Source organism: Trichoderma camerunense (genome assembly GCF_050948025.1).
Source record: "Trichoderma camerunense strain CBS 138272 chromosome Unknown V8C40scaffold_12, whole genome shotgun sequence".
Lineage (NCBI taxonomy): Eukaryota > Fungi > Ascomycota > Sordariomycetes > Hypocreales > Hypocreaceae > Trichoderma > Trichoderma camerunense.
This window is the reverse complement of record NW_028145358.1, coordinates 786,171-801,726: the sequence shown is the minus strand read 5'-3', so window position 1 is coordinate 801,726 and position 15,556 is coordinate 786,171. Positions and strand designations below refer to the sequence as shown.

The 15,556-nt window shown below is 45.2% G+C and overlaps 5 protein-coding genes across 5 annotated transcripts; 3 read left to right on the top strand and 2 right to left on the bottom strand.

The window, feature by feature from the left end:
- The first annotated feature begins 1,863 nt into the window (after positions 1-1,863).
- Positions 1,864-3,560, top strand: V8C40DRAFT_249389 (glycerate dehydrogenase). Its single transcript, XM_083216741.1, has 3 exons — positions 1,864-2,004; positions 2,062-2,161; positions 2,210-3,560. The coding sequence occupies exon 3, from the start codon at positions 2,359-2,361 to the stop codon at positions 3,481-3,483; it is 1,125 nt and encodes a 374-aa protein (XP_083071688.1). The 5' UTR covers positions 1,864-2,004; positions 2,062-2,161; positions 2,210-2,358; the 3' UTR covers positions 3,484-3,560.
- A 291-nt stretch (positions 3,561-3,851) lies between these two features.
- V8C40DRAFT_280458 (major facilitator superfamily domain-containing protein) lies at positions 3,852-5,711 on the bottom strand (the record flags this gene model as incomplete). Its single annotated transcript, XM_083221400.1, has 6 exons — positions 3,852-4,431; positions 4,489-4,842; positions 4,976-5,030; positions 5,091-5,106; positions 5,164-5,271; positions 5,331-5,711. 6 exons carry the CDS (start codon positions 5,709-5,711, stop codon positions 3,852-3,854), a joined length of 1,494 nt encoding a protein of 497 aa, XP_083071687.1.
- A 3,331-nt stretch (positions 5,712-9,042) lies between these two features.
- V8C40DRAFT_267428 (uncharacterized protein) lies at positions 9,043-10,375 on the top strand (the record flags this gene model as incomplete). Its single annotated transcript, XM_083219853.1, has 4 exons — positions 9,043-9,267; positions 9,323-9,525; positions 9,581-9,787; positions 9,838-10,375. The coding sequence occupies 4 exons, from the start codon at positions 9,043-9,045 to the stop codon at positions 10,373-10,375; spliced, it is 1,173 nt and encodes a 390-aa protein (XP_083071686.1).
- A 23-nt stretch (positions 10,376-10,398) lies between these two features.
- V8C40DRAFT_45846 (Zn(II)2Cys6 transcription factor) lies at positions 10,399-12,254 on the bottom strand. The gene is made up of 3 exons (XM_083223003.1): positions 11,939-12,254; positions 11,346-11,866; positions 10,399-11,297 (listed from the first exon to the last, which is right to left on the bottom strand). Exons 1-3 carry the CDS (start codon positions 12,000-12,002, stop codon positions 10,422-10,424), a joined length of 1,461 nt encoding a protein of 486 aa, XP_083071685.1. The 5' UTR covers positions 12,003-12,254; the 3' UTR covers positions 10,399-10,421.
- Positions 12,255-13,920: 1,666 nt separating this feature from the next.
- V8C40DRAFT_267426 (uncharacterized protein) lies at positions 13,921-15,380 on the top strand (the record flags this gene model as incomplete). Its single annotated transcript, XM_083219852.1, has 3 exons — positions 13,921-14,184; positions 14,239-15,263; positions 15,314-15,380. 3 exons carry the CDS (start codon positions 13,921-13,923, stop codon positions 15,378-15,380), a joined length of 1,356 nt encoding a protein of 451 aa, XP_083071684.1.
- Positions 15,381-15,556: the final 176 nt, after the last annotated feature.

Sequence of the window (15,556 nt, the reverse complement as noted above, 5' to 3'; positions counted from 1 at the left end):
GCTTCCATCTGCCCGTATTCTTGTCGAGGTGATCAAATCATCTCCCCGAATGCCAACAAATTCCAAGCAGCAGGCTGCAGGTTGTTTTGGCCTGTCAACAAAGCACAGCCTTTAGCCTAAAATACAAAATTCAAGATCCGCTTGGAGACTGGATCCTGGCTGCGCTGGAGATTGAGGGGTTGAATAGACGAGATCTGCAAGCTACGTTCTTGGCTTCTGTAATGCCGGTGGATAAAACACGGGGAAATCTTGACATTGATGAAGAGTTAAGATGTTCAATTGAAGCTGGAATAAAGTTCTATATTTGCTACTCTCCATTGGAAGAAGAAACCAAATGTTGGGCTATAGATGTTTACCTGTAACTTGATCCAAATTGAACGAGAATGAGCTTGCTTACAAGCTTCCCCATACTCGCTACTACTCCCCACATCCAAAGGGTAGCATCTGCCGGAAAGCCACAACCGTTACCCCACAAACGCTGCGGAGATCCATGTAAACTGAGAAATGGTCAGTCGATTGAGATGAGGGGCTCCGGCAAAAAGGGCCTGTAGCTTGGCTTGCTCGGTTGCTTCTACCGGTATAGCAATTCAGACAAATCCATTGACAGAGGTAGAAAGTTCAAGCGAAATTGGTTGTTGGTGGATCAAAGACATCCATGGATGGCTGACATTGTCCGGCTAATTAGAACCTTGAAATACTGCATATGCCAGGTATTCCGTAGCTTCAATTTTGCCAAGCTCAAGCTCCATAGATGCTTATTTAGTAGTTTGTACGATGATTATTAGGATCCATTGTGTACTAGGATAAAGTTCATTAAGGAGCGCTTGTGTGACTAGACAATGTTTCCTCCAATAGGAAAAATTCCCAGCTCAGGCACGTTCATTTATAAACATCCCCACACGGTATTTCTTCTGTCCAGGTTTATAATATCCTTCACATTGTTCATTGGTAGAACAATATAGCCTAAATCTGTTGACATGATTAAAATGTTCAAAGTAAACAAATCCCAGTTATTTGGTGTATAGACAACGTCATTCAAATGATGTCTTTATGTTTTGTATGCAGGGCACACGCAGAGTGCTACTGGAGAATGTTTCTTGTCCGTTGCTCTCGTTTCATCAAGAAATACTACCCTTTAGGTTTTTGATGCAGAGAGCTTTAATATAGTACCACGTGGTCTGATGTAAATTAAGAACTCCGAAAGCTGAGTTCACCCGTCTAACTGTGCTTCTGCCGGGTACCGATGAAAGCTAGTTATGGAAGACCGCGTGGAAGGTTTCTCCAGCTTTTGGGAATACTACGTTATATATAACGGGGTTTCGGAAATTGGCTCTTTGATGCTTAATTCACATTATATTATCCATAATCGACAGCTCACCTTTCGAGACAAGTTGTGACTCTAAGTGATTCTGTACTTTGTCTTACACAAATGCCAGCAGCTTACACGTCCTCGGATACAACCTTTGGTGAATATGTTGAAGCCGTTCTGCTAAACAACAAATGTAGAGATAGTTGAGAAGCAGCACGTTTATACAATACAGTATCAGCGATTTACACGTTTTATGTATGGTGATGTTGGAAAGGGTCCTTATTCGCTTAGGCGTCGAGCCTTAGATGGTGTATTGTTTAGCAAGCAAAAAATCATTCAATTCGATCAGATTGTCGCTTAAATAGCAACTGCTTCCAACTTACAAGCCATAAATTATGTGCTTTCTCATGCGTGTGGTTGGTGAAGAGTATCGTATATCCGTACGGACCTCCGGTCGGATCCGAGGCTCTGTGCCATTTCCGAGCGTCCGCCGTTGAATGCGTTCTTCGGACGAGAAGAGTACCGCCGATCTCAGTGTCCTATCACACCTATTACGGTAGCATTTTACAGGTATTCATATGTCACAATTTTGTTTGGTGAAATAATAGGTCCGAAGAGTAACAATTTGGGATCGAATCTAGCTTACTATAGGCCAACGAAGCTAGGCTAGAGGAGACCTGGCCTAGCCGATCCGTGTAAGTGAGATTCATCACCCTTCAATTCGGTTGAACGAGTATCTAAATCAGTTAAAGTCATAAGATCAGTGTGTTCGCTGGTTAGGCGTGTTGCCGTATCCGAGACTGATTTGAAATACAAGCCAATTATTGGGTCAATTGATATAAAGGAAAAGAAGTATTTCTTTCACTGAGTTTCCACCCTTCTAATCTTAACTATTCCCAGCAGGTTGCCTCTTTCTTGCCTTGATACCATTTTTTACTACGCTCCTAAATACCGGTACCTCATACAAAGAGCTTGAAGTTTACTTCATCTTCTTCCAGCCTTCGTCTCTTGTTTACCCCGTTTCTCAGCCTCCAGGAGGGTGTAAAAACATGCTTCCATCTACTGTCAGGCAGAGCATTGCGAGGCTTTCAAGACGCCCCTCTCTCGCCATCATAGATGACTATCTCAACACCTCCGAATCGCATTTCGCTCATATTCCATCATCAAGCCTCCAAGTTACCACATTCAATGATACCATCACTCCCATCAATGAAGCAGAGACCGCTCGTCTGGTGGAGCGATTAAGGCCCTTTGAGGCTATCTCAACGATGCGCGAAAGGACTGCATTCTCGGGCTCCCTATTGCGAAGCTTGCCAAACTTGAAGCTTCTGTTAGCCACTGGAACCCAGTTTGAGACATTTGATCTTGCTGCTGCCCGAGAGCTGGAAATCACCGTGGTTGCTGCCCCAGGTCTCGGCCGAACTGATAAACCCAATAATATTGGCTCCCGCCCCAATATCAAGAAAGGAGGAGTTCATCCAACCACGCAGCATGCTTGGGCTCTCATAATGGCGCTCTCTCGCAATATCGCTGCCGATGACGCCGTTCTGAAAAACGGTACCGGGTGGCAAACTGAGCTGGCGATAGGCTTAACGGGACTCACTATAGGCATTGTTGGTCTGGGGCGATTAGGAGCTGCCGTCGCTCGGATTGGACATCTTGCCTGGGGCATGAAAGTTTTGTGCTGGAGTGAAAACTTGACACAAGAAAAGGCTAGTCGCATGGCCGTTGAGGCTGGCTTGCCACCAGATACATTCCACTCAGTGAGCAAGGAGCAACTCTTCTGCAACTCCGACGTCGTGAGCTTGCATTACGTGCTGAGCGATCGTTCACGGGGAATTGTTGGTGCCAAGGAGCTGCAACAGATGAAGAGCTCTGCAATGCTAATCAACACATCTCGAGGGCCATTGATAGACCAAGCTGCGCTCCTTGACTCGCTGGAGCGCGGAAATATACGTGGTGCTGCATTGGATGTGTTTGAGATAGAGCCTCTTCCCATGTATAGCCCTTGGAGGAGGACTAATTACTGGGGTCGAGATGGACGGTCACGTCTGATCACCACGCCACATATGGGATATATGGATGAAAGATTGGTGAATGCATGGTACGCCGAAACAGCTGAGAATATCGATCGTTGGCTTGAAGGAAAAGAAGTTTTGCACCGTATTGCTTAATTTGGGTTGTGCTTGTTCAGCGCCCTAATCTATGCCGCTATTCAGCATCCCGTGTCGCAAGTAATACTAAATACTCGATAAAAAATAGTTATTAATAAACGGTTTTCCTCCACATATGGTCTCCATTCTCAAATTTCACGCCGTTGCAGGGGTGCTGAGCAGCTCTTCCCTTGATCTATAACGAGATTCGATACAGCAAATAGCTATCCACATAGGCAAACAATGCCGTTTGCTGAGCTATACCTCCCGCAATCTATAATACAACAGTATGAAGGTTAATTATCTATAACTATTCTTTTTTTACTCTAGGAAATATGGGCTTTTATGTGCATCCCTCAACCTTCCTGGTGAGATACTCCTGTTCTCTCTCACACTTGCTGCTCTGCTGATTGCTTGCGTGCCGCTTCCTTTTGTTCCAACCGCAGTCTCCGTTCCTCTCTCCAGACTGGACCATAGCGGGTAACAACAAGAAGAGAAGGACTCAGCGCAATAATGAGAATTCCAACGAGAGTATATGCCCAACCAGTGCCCATTTTGCGGATCATAGGGTCAATAACGGCAGATCCCCCCGCCGCCAATAGACACCTAGTCAAATTATTCGCAGCAGAGGCAGTCGAAGGCGAATTTGGATAGAGATCAACCAACAAGAGATTCATGCTATTATAGCAAGCGGTAAGGAATAGTGCCATGGCGAACGTGAGGACCAAAAGGACCGCGAGATGCGCCTTCAGCGTGGCAGCCCAGCCAAAACAGATGATGGCCACAGCACCCACGTAAACAAATGGCCAAACAATGCTAAGTCTCGCTTTCTCAATTGGAAACTGGGTCAAATCATCGCCTCGCTTCTTGTCGATTGAGAAACCGTAACGACGTGCGACACGTGCATAATTCCAGTCCTGGATATATCCATTGGCCACGATGGACATTGCAGCCCCAATGCCAAAAGGTCTAATGTTTGGAGATTAGTGTGTAATTCTTGACCAATACTTCGATAAATATACTCACATGTAACATAATCCCAAGTGTAGCGTGTCCAGGTGGTAATTCTCCGAGAGTAGATTTGACAGATTGGCGGTTACTGTATACCACGACGAGTAGATGATGGCGTTATAGAACAGCATCATGGCGCAGTCTTTCTCTTTGATGATCAACAATGTCTTCAAAGGATTCGGAAATCTCAACACGCGAGGCTTCGGCGGTGGAGAAATGCCTTCCCCTCCCTGCCTGCCACCAGCTTTATAACGAGCAACTTCGCTCAGCAAGGAACGATTCCACCATGCTGTCGGGGGAATGGAGCCATTTCCAACCACCTTTCTGGCAGTTTCCGGGACCGTGATCGCAAAAACAATGATGTATGTGCTGCCACACTATAATAGTTAGCTTCCTGGGACTGATGATAATACTCCGATGAACACATACGATGGTCAGAAACCTGTAGATAAGTTAGCCACTTTGTAACAAGTACTCATAACTGATCGGACAAGTACTGTACCAGAATATAGACCTCCAGCCAAGATGCTGGGCAAGAACACCTCCTAATATAGGTCCTTTCTTCCAGTTAATAACCGAAGTACCAAATTTATCGCTATACATCGTGAAAGTCTTACCAATTGCCGGGCCAAGCTAAGAAACACCGATTAGTGACTGAGACGCTGTCTAAGGAGCATTGTGTATTCTTACCATGATCCCGCTTTGTGCTGCACTCATGTATCTACCGCGTTCGGCCGTGGTTGAGATGTCGGCAATAACTCCACTGTTCAACGCATATGTGCCCCCTGATCCTGAGCTCTATTGAAATGTTAGATATATATGATATGGTCCGGCCAATAGCATCATTGTTCTCTTACCTGGAGACATCTAAGAACAAATAACCATGGATAAGAGGATTGACTGGCCAATCCAATGTTTGCAGCTATATAGATGACGAATGATATCAAATATGCGGGCCGTCTACCAGCAATGTCGGCAAGGTCGCCGTAGAATGATGGGGCCAGTCCTTGGAAAATAAGAAACGCAGTGACCGTAAGATTCATCAAAGATGGAGACACTCCAAGATATTCTGATAAACTGGGGATGCTGGGTAAATACGTATTTGCTGATAAAGGCGAGAAGAATCCTCCTAGGCCAGACATGAAAACAATGAAGAATTTTTGTCGCTTGGTGTAAATGGAATAAACAGGCTGTGCTTCTACCTCATGAGGTTGCTCTCTAGAGATTGGAGTCTTCATATCATCATCCAGAGACTTGATATCGAGCGAGCTCTCCTCAGAGGATACCCGCTCAGTAACGCTTGAGGCCTTGGATGACATTTTGGCGAAGATGCAGGAAATCTGAAGAGACGGAAAAAGATTGGAGGTAGGTAGCTAACACTAATCGTTGCTATTAGATATGAGAAGTTCTTAGATAAGAAAATGTGGGAAAGTTTAAGCATAAAATATACTTTCCTCTGTCTTATAATTTCACCGTGAGAAGTGTGATTTCGGGAAACCATACCCTAGCATAGCATCAAAAGATTGAGTTTCACTCTCCTTGTCTTGGCATCTTCATGTTGAAACGTCCCACATATCTTCCTGAGTCTTTTGAGTCTCATTTCCCATCCTCTTTCCGTGAATTATAGCGTCAATATTCCATCGTGATGTCCTTTGAAATATCATGTGGAACCGAGTGAATCATGCGGTGGCAGTGGCCATCGGGCTGAGTTTCCATTCATCGAGTTGTGGCGGGCCTTTGAGTGCAGGTAATCTTCCGATACAAGCAAGAAGAGTTTGTGTTGGCCGTTTCAAAGTCAGACAGTTACGGAGAAGATATGCGACCGTTTGTCGATCACCGGCGCTCCACCATATATGATCTGCTGGATCTGTATACTTTTCATCAAATAGTGTTCAGAATGTAGAAAGTATACCCTCTACGTGGCTATGGGTCTTATTAGCCAACAACTCTTCGCTGGGGCAAATATCTGAGTAGGCGGAAATAAAGTGAGGCACCAGGGGGGAATAAGGCCAAATTCGGGCCGTGTAGATCTTCCATTCAGTACCGATGAATAAAAAAGGTATCTGGGTTAGCGTGTCTCGTATTCAAGACGCTGCTCAAACTTATTTCTCTAGAATTGTAACATATATCTTGTCACCCTACCTACGTAGGTACATGATGAGCCGGCCTCCGTAGGAAATGGCCATGTCTTTCACAAGTATTATGCCATCGCTCTCATGCGTCACTGCTGTAGATCACATTCCAGTTAACTTCGTAATGAGCAGATTTATTGATGAACAATCTACTCCCTATATACACTGAAGCCAAGGCATACAACAACAAGTAACGTTTGATGTTATTCAGCAAGCTTCGGGCCTGTGGGTACTCCGTTCTACATGCCATACTGTAGCATAAGATGATTTTTATCTGAGAAATTAGCAGAAGCAAGACGGTCACACGCTGAAAGATTTCGATTGAAAATTGTCATGCCTTGGCGTTCAATGAGATGATGTTGGATCAGTATGTACTTTGAAGTGTTCTATTCGTTATATGATTTTTTTGTTGAATGCAGAAAACAATAGCCACAAGAATGTCAATGAAATCATTCACCACTGATGTAGCACGATCCTATCCATTCTGTGATCATAAAACACATGTACATGTACATGAGACTAATAGTAATACTTCCAAGGATGGAGAGGAAATCTCGTCATAGGAACTATACCTGTATCTACCCTGTGTCTTCACATAGAAATTTACCTGCTGCTCCGTCTCTAAGATGCATCAGCATATTTCTTTCATGTATAACAGCATCATTGTTTTACAGCATACATGCTCAAGTACATCTGCGGCCTATTTTGAGCATTGCCACGGCCTTTTATAGCTCAGTGGAAAATCTTTCCCGAACAGAAAGAGCTATTGAACTATAATTCACAGGCTTGAAGTTTGTTGCACTGTGTTTGAACTTTGTTGCCCGGGCCTTTTTGCGCATTTTTCTCACTCGGGCAGTTTGAGTTTGGTATTGAACCTTCATTCGCGGTCTTGCTTCAATGCGCTGTTGCCAGTGATATGGTCTAGGCTTCTACTAAGATTTAAGCAGTCAATGTTGCCCTGATTTTATGGAGATAAAGCTCGATTCTAGACGTTGAATTTATATGACTAAATCACTCAGCGATTCCTCAGCTTCTGGTATTCTTTTACATTATGCGGATATTTAAAATATTCTTCTTATTAAGATGTATTAGTTATTTCAGAAACGGAGAGTATATCTCTAACAGGCATGGTTGATAGGTACATGTATTATATATCCGGATCTTGGTCATATTCGACTACTAGGCTCCAAGGCCTACATACACGTTTTCTCGAATCCAACGAGTATTTCGACGTCCGAATGAACGGCCATCTTCTCGCTAGCGATCCGTCGTCCGTTAAGAATAAATATGTAGGCCTTGGAGCCTAGTAGTCGAATATAACCAAGGTCCGGGATATTGGTACCTGCTACAGACTTCGGTTAGAGATATACTCTCCGTTTTTAGAGCAATTAATGTAATTGAATAGGGCGGTTATTTTAAATATGCATACGATGCAAGTCCCAGGTCTGTGTGGGCTTTCACTCCGATGCAGATCTCATTTATGCGGATAATCACGTTAGTTGCTGTCGCGACAGGCGGTTTTAAGATCACTATTGCAACAATACTAGACATACGAACTGATATCTAAACCGGATAGAAAGATAAATATCCGACAAGCAACAAATGTAAATTAACATGGATTCGCTAATAGCTATTGAGCCATGAAGGATGATCAACATGGCGTTTATGTTGAAGATGAATGCTGGGATATAATTGGACCTAAGTCATCAAGTGATCCAGGCATCAATATTGTAATAAGGCTAACTGCTCGCGTTTTGTGATATATGAGATACACTATGTGTTATTTGCTTATACGATACATATGTAGTTTGCCCCTCCATCTTTAGTATTGCAAGTATTGGCTATGCTGGAGGCCTCATTATAAGGCAATTTCTCGTCATATAGCCAGGGGGTTAGGCTGACAGGGGGAGTTTCAGCACCTCATTCAAGAGATAAATCCAAGCCACAGTTGTCGTCGTCGCTTGACTTTTGAATATGACCTGGAGGATTTCATCTCCATAGACACCAAGTCTATCCCTCGAACACTGAGCCTAACGAAGTAATAAGTGGGAACTCGAAGAGAAGCTAAGACTTCGAGAAATGATCCTTTCTGGGAATAGTCAGTCAGCGTCTCCAATCCTCCGGCTGGCGCTTCATGTCTGCGCCACCTTAGCTTCGAGAAATGCGCCAAATCGGGTAATGGAAATCCGGCCAAATGGTGGGAAAAGGGAGAAACTGTGAAGAGAAAAACTAAATTTCATCATCTCAATTATACGAAATAGACTGTAATTGGGTCGAGAAATGAACTCTTTTGAGTTGCAGGAGGCTATACAGCAAATGTTGCCATAACACCAACAGTTATTTAAACACGACACCTTCTCTTGCTCTTCTCAACTGACACAAATTGCGCCACACGAGTACGGTATATAGACATCATTAATCAATTTATTTCCTTGCCATGGATCAAAAACAGAGTCAAATGGACCCGCCTCGCTATCAAGACGCTGTATATCATCAATATGGTAGTCAATATGGTGGTCAAGTTGGTGCTCAATATGGTGGTCAGGCCGTCAATCAAACTTTGCCTCCAACAGACCAAGAGGAAGCGCTCTTCTTAGAGCAAGTTACCGGTTGGATCCCAAGACAACCACCCGCGACAGAGGCGCGCATGTTCCGCCTCAGTGTAAGTTATACCCTATCCTTTATACCATGCTATTTAAACTGCTGACGCCGCGAAGAGACCAGTCGTGATTCCAAGAGTAGATATTGCTAGGCCTTTCCAAACGCCGTTTCCTTTCATGAGAGCATACAGCCCCGATCTATATCGCCATGATATAGACGTCGAGACCTTCGTTGCCTTCATCGACAACCTTGCCGTGGCAGAAGCTCCGCCGGCTCCATTGCAAGCCTTGAACGTCGCAGGCCAAGCAATAGGATTCGTGTAAGTAGATAATTCACTGAAGTCATCTCATCCCGGCTGATAATTTGGTTTGCAGTCCGCATCACTGGGCGCAAGCTGCTAGTTTCGGTATAGGCATGGCCGCAGGTGTAGGTACAGCTGCGGTCACCCGAATCCGGACGCAGCGATTCTTGGAAGCCGTTAATCGCGATTATTTTGGGCCTCGAGGACTGAAAGTATCCATCTGCAAAGGCCATGATTTGGCTCCGAGAATTGGACTCGGACAACTTTTACCAGAAATACCGTTAGTAGTTTCTCCAACCTGCAACCGGCTGATCATACTAACATTTACAGGCCAATGGATCTCAGATCACAGTGCATCAGCATCAGAGACCGACAAATGCAATCCATCGCTGCGAACATAGCACCATTGTCTTTAGATGTCCCTCCGCCTTCCGAGCAGCGCAACATCATCGACAGAATGAGCGCCAAGCAAGTCGAGTCTCAAATTAAAAGGTCCGAGAAAAGTAATCGCAAAGAGCTACTAAAGCTTCGAGAAAAGGATTCAAAAATGGCCAGAAGGTCACAGGGACACTCCGGCGGCGACAGTTCCGATTCAAGTTGGGAGGATGAGCAGCGCGAGTTGAACGAAAAGATGCAGAAAATTCAGCGCAAGGCTGACGAAAAATTGGCAGATGCAAGTCCTAGACAGGCTTCAAGGATAGAGGAGAGGCGAGCAAAAGAGATTCGAAAAATTGAGCGAGAGCAGAAGAAGCTGGATAAAGAGGTTGAGAAGAAGATGTCCAAAGCTTCAAGGAAAGAGGACAAGAAGCTATCCAAGGACGGTCAGAAGGCCGGAAGAATGGAGTTTGTTGTCGTTGAGAATATCTAACAAGTGTTTCTTTATGTCGATAGTTTGATGATATAACCAAGAGCATCTAGGCTGGAGTTGGGTTGTTTGACAAAGGTTGGATATCGAGCAAATATCGTGCGGTTGCCCATCTGCCCGCCGAACCGGAATAGATTTGATGCAATATTGCCTTGAGCCATGATCCAATCTCCACGTTGTCAACGCCCACTGCATCAAAAGCCATTCTCAGTGGGAAGAGTATAAAGAGACTGCTAATGTCATCTCCTCTTCGCTCCATATGGTAATCCATGCTGCGGCATATCGCCATTCCCGCCATGTTTATCGAAGCTCGTATCTCTTCACACTTATCCTCGTCCAACTCTAGTTGAATGCCAAGACAAAGCCTTGATACAAGGATAATCGCGCCATGGTATAGACTCATGATATTGGCCTGGTAGAGGGACTCAAAATGATAGACCGTTTGCCAGATGGGCGCTGACAATCCTTCCGGGTCTATAATCTCTGGCGTTGATGAAGGTGAGGGTACTTCAGTCCACGGGCGTATACCCGTGCCATGTTTCCAATTGTAAAGACTGTCCAAAGTTGCGTAAGCTTTCTCCTCGAGTTGATGCAGAGCTGAACGCCTCTCAAGTTGAGCAGATTTAGCAGGGAGAGACTCTCGCAACACAAAAAGCTCCGGACAGTCGGCAAGAATATCGATCAAAAGCTGCATGGCGTCTTTTCGTTCCGCATGGTTCACCCATGGGAGAGTTTTCCAGTCTGGAGACGCAAGAATTGTGTTTTGGCGCCCCAAGAGTGCCGAAAAGATGATGGAAGGGCGGACGCTCTCTAATATGGTCAAACAAGGAAGCGATGCCATGGATTCAGGTCCTCTAATTTCCAGCAGTCGTTCAAGCCCTCGTGAATGCTGTAACCATCCAGCCTCGAGATCACTAATGAGATACTGCTCCGTTGTCAGCATAGCAATTTCCTCACGTGGGGGAAGCTTTACCTCGAACAGCGCCATGATCATGATGGACTGTAGCACGTCCAACGTACGACTAGCACTCTGATCACCTAGCCTCTGATTAAGGGTCCGCAATGACTTTCCATACTTGGACATGCCACGCCTCAAAATCTCCTTTTCCATATGTGCAATGCCAAAATACGTTGTTGATAGAGCAACCAAACACTGCTTAGCTAACCCTCCGCTGCTTCCGGGCATTGACGAAACATCAGCGCCATCTTCTAAAAGCTGAGACACCGTGTAGGTAATGAAAATGTCCTCGTGGGGCATCTGAGGTCTGTATATACTCCAAGGCGCTGTTGGATTCATGTTATCCAAGTGGCTAGCTCCAGATGAATTAACGTCTTGTCCCATAGCTATGTTGCTTATTGCCTGTGCAATGGAAGACGTGTTGGATGAAACAGCACGGCCGCTCCGTCCATCATATTGAAGAATACTGAGGCCCCGGGAACCGCCACATTGCAACCCTGCTTTGAGGCATCGCTTACAGTGTGGAGTTGTAAGATCTGGTGTCTAGAGTCAGGAGCTGGCTCGACGGATAGTTCAATAGAAGCACTGAGAAAAGACAGGGCGCTCACCGCATTTTATTCGTCGACGTCGGCACTCATCGCAAGCTTTGGATCTCCCCCCGACTCCTACCATTTTTGTTCTTCCTCTGATAAAGGATGTTGGCGATACACAGTGCAGGAGGATCTGTCAAGATGAGAACCACCAGTCGACGGCTGTTTGTCCCAACATTAACCTGAGGGGAACGCCGAGATGATACACAAACGCAGATGATGGATTTCGACAATCGCATTCATAATACGCGTAACGAGATGAACCATCGTCTAGCCGATGCTGTTTGTCAATCATGAATGCATCATCTCATCCTCTTTCGGCATCCGAGATAAGATGATAGACTGAAGTTCGCGCTAAAGGAATCACTGCCGCTTTATATTCCGGCACGGGATTTAGCCCCCGATTAAAGCGGACCACGATTCAACTCAGCTTCATACGTCAGCCCAGTAGTAGCAGCATAATAGGTCCGTCTTGATACCAAGACTATGATGTTAATACTCGCATGGAGGCGGCTTTATTGCAAGTATTCGAATTTGCACCATTATGCGACCGTAGAGGCAAAACATGTGTTTATGCGTAAACAACAGGCAGCATGGACTTGTAAGCAGAGCCTTGTGAGATCCCGGCGCAAAGCACATGGACAGCGAATAGTAGCTGCAGTCAAGTACACGAAAAAAAGAAAGAAAGAAAAATACCCCAATACGACCAGGTACATACATTAAAACTAATACACATGAAACACTATGAGAGGCGCCTCTCGGCTAATATAACGCAATGGAACAGAGATTATTAGTATTAGCTTGATTATGTACATGCAATCATCGTAAGATGCTGGCCATCGTTTTCCAGAGCCTTGCTTTTGTCAACTCAAGATCTTTTACTAAATACATGTCAAATGATCGCTTCGATGTCATTAATTACTTGGTTTCTCCAACGACGCCCGACTTTCGATTGTCTTGTCCAAGCTAGGTACGAAAGCTGTTATCTTGAACAGAGAATGGAGGAATTTCCTTTTTATTATCCTTTCCCAGAGAATGCCAATGATATCTTCCATACAACGCCTCTGAAACAAAGGATTCGGCTAGCCTCGCAGGGTTCAGGGCATAAAGGTGCATATATTGATGCGCATGATGTAAACAGTACAAACTTCCCCGCCCTCAGCTGAAGTCCCTACCTCCTCTTCTCTTCTATATATCACATAAGGCATTATTAGGCTAGTAGTTGGATATTCCCAGCTTACAAGCCGTACCGCCTATTGAGATTTACTCACTGATAGTCTCGACGCCATGGACGAGAGGTTTCGAATTAAAAGACGCTCACGTACTGGGCCAAGAGGCAGGCCATTCCCATCGAAAAGCGGCCTTGTCGAATTCATAACGGCAAGGTCAACGTTGTGGTCGAAGGGTCCTGTTAAATACCATGTTAAAGCATCTCCACAATGCAGCATCTTTGTAAGGAGGATACTTGACAAAGAAATAGCAATGGCGCGTAAGTTAACTGAGCTGCGTCTACAACAAAGCCTTGAACTCTTTCCAACGTACATGTATCGTTGACGCTTCATACAGTCTTCGGGGAAAACAATGTATACAAGGGACAGACACAGCCCTTTCCCTTTCCTCCTTTAGGCTCTGCCTACCGTCCTTCCAACGAATACTTGTTTTGTCGTATGAAGCGTTGCTCTTGCGATTCGTCAATAGAATATACTACAGTACACTTTGAGTGCTATCAGATATTCCTCAGAGTCTGTGACTTTAGGAAAATACAACAAGAGTACGCGCTGCAAAAGCTATGGCTCTCTACTACGTGGAGACTCCCATGGAAAAATGCATTCTTCATGCCCGCGTCCAACGCATATATACCAACCAGTCCGAGAAGCCTTGAGCTATCGGGTCAACTCTTTGGAGTAACCTTCTTACATAGACTTCCTCTAGAGTTGATACTCGCCATTTGGAGAGAATCTAAAGATTCCTTGTTCTGGAGGTGCATGTCGATCATCCGTATGGTAACCGAGTTTGAGACGGACACGCCAGAGCTGCAAATCGAGCCATTAGATCAAGTAGTTTCCTGGCGACGCAACGGAAAACTGGAGTGTGCTCCAGTATCTGCCATGTACCCGGTTACCAAAGTTACGATTGACCAAGAAGGCATCAAGGAGGTGGAACGCCTCAGTTGCAGGCCCCAGTATGCAGGAGAGGTCCATAACGATTTGACTTTTATCGTCGAAGAGGGGGCGTCGTTGCACGGTATCGAAGCACAGCTCCAGGTATTTTGTGTGAATGACATTCGATATGTCCACTTTCACTAATCTATTCGGCAGGATGGACGACTACGTCTACAAACTACGCAAATCCAGCCCAAGCACCCTTATATATGGAATACTCCAGCTCCACCTCGCTTCTCATTATGCAATGCCCAAATACCCGATGTATTTGAAACATGGAGACTCCAGGTCGTGAATACTCAGAACATCGTAGGCATCACCTTCTTCTTTCTCGATGATAAGTTGTATGATCTTTACATTCACGACTCGGATGAATCAAGTGCAAATGCGCTGTATGAGCAACTCTCGCCAGACGTGCAGAGAGGCGCTTTCTGGATATACTTGCCGATCGGAACTACAGACAGGATACTTGCCCTTGGAACTCGTTTTATTTCTCGCAGCGAGTACAATGTTCTTGTTCGCATGGAGAAGGCCGGAGATGTTGTCATTGGGAGGAACTGCTTCTTCAGCGAAGATGACTACCACCACCACGGTCTATTGCCTGAGGACTGGCCAAGTTCTCGCGCGGACCAATGCCTCAGTGGAGATGGCCCGGTAACTTTGGTTTATGGCGAGCGGGAGCAAGGGTATCTTGAGATCCCATTGTTTGGCGCATATTGCGAATCGGGCAGCTGGACTCTTCCGGAGCCATTTATGCTTGAGAAGCCCATCCCTGAGCGGTTTGATCGCTTCGGTTACTATTCTCGATCGCCGTTGGGTCAGATTGCAGAGGCCACGGTGTATTACGTACCAGATACTGGTGGTTGTCGAGGCATTCTCCTGCGATATAAGAATGGTGGATGCAGAGCCGTTGGGCAATGCCGCATAAACGTGGATCCCTCCGAAACAATTGCTGAACCAAGCTTGATTTGCGTTCGAAAAGAAGTTTATCGAGATTCACATGGACTCATACAAGAAAAATCGTGTGTCAAGTTCACCCATAACACCTTGGATGATGAGCTTGATAAAGGGTGGGCGCGATATCCACTAGAAGGCTTTATTGAGTTTTATTTCTTTTTCGACCATGTGCTCGTCGAAATAACAACCGATTTTAGCGAGGATGTTGTTCGCCCGATAGAGCGGTGAGTAAGAAATCTATGAGTTAATTGTAACAGACTGACATATTTTACAGTCCGAAGGAGTCTTTGTTTTGGATGGATATGGCATATAAACATGTGATCGAAGTCGAAGAGAATTGAAAGAAGACGAAAAGAAAGAGCCCTGAGATGGCGGATAAGACGAAACCGACTTGGCCTGACTTGACTTGCGGTGCAAAAGAGGAAGTGACTGTAAAAAGTGAAATTGAAACCAGGAAACGCATTCTAAATGAAATCACAAAGTTGCTTAAAGAACAGGATCAATGTTGCTTGTATAG

Excerpts from the sequence above, each read along its gene's own strand:
- V8C40DRAFT_45846 (XM_083223003.1), bottom strand. The coding sequence starts at position 12,002 with ATGGTAGGAGTCGGGGGGAGATCCAAAGCTTGCGATGAGTGCCGACGT. Across the intron at positions 11,867-11,938 it reads ACGTCGACGAATAAAATGCG|ATCTTACAACTCCACACTGT; the intron begins GTGAGCGCCCTG and ends TCTAGACACCAG. Across the intron at positions 11,298-11,345 it reads TGATCATGGCGCTGTTCGAG|TATCTCATTAGTGATCTCGA; the intron begins GTAAAGCTTCCC and ends ACAACGGAGCAG.
- V8C40DRAFT_249389 (XM_083216741.1), top strand. The coding sequence starts at position 2,359 with ATGCTTCCATCTACTGTCAGGCAGAGCATTGCGAGGCTTTCAAGACGC.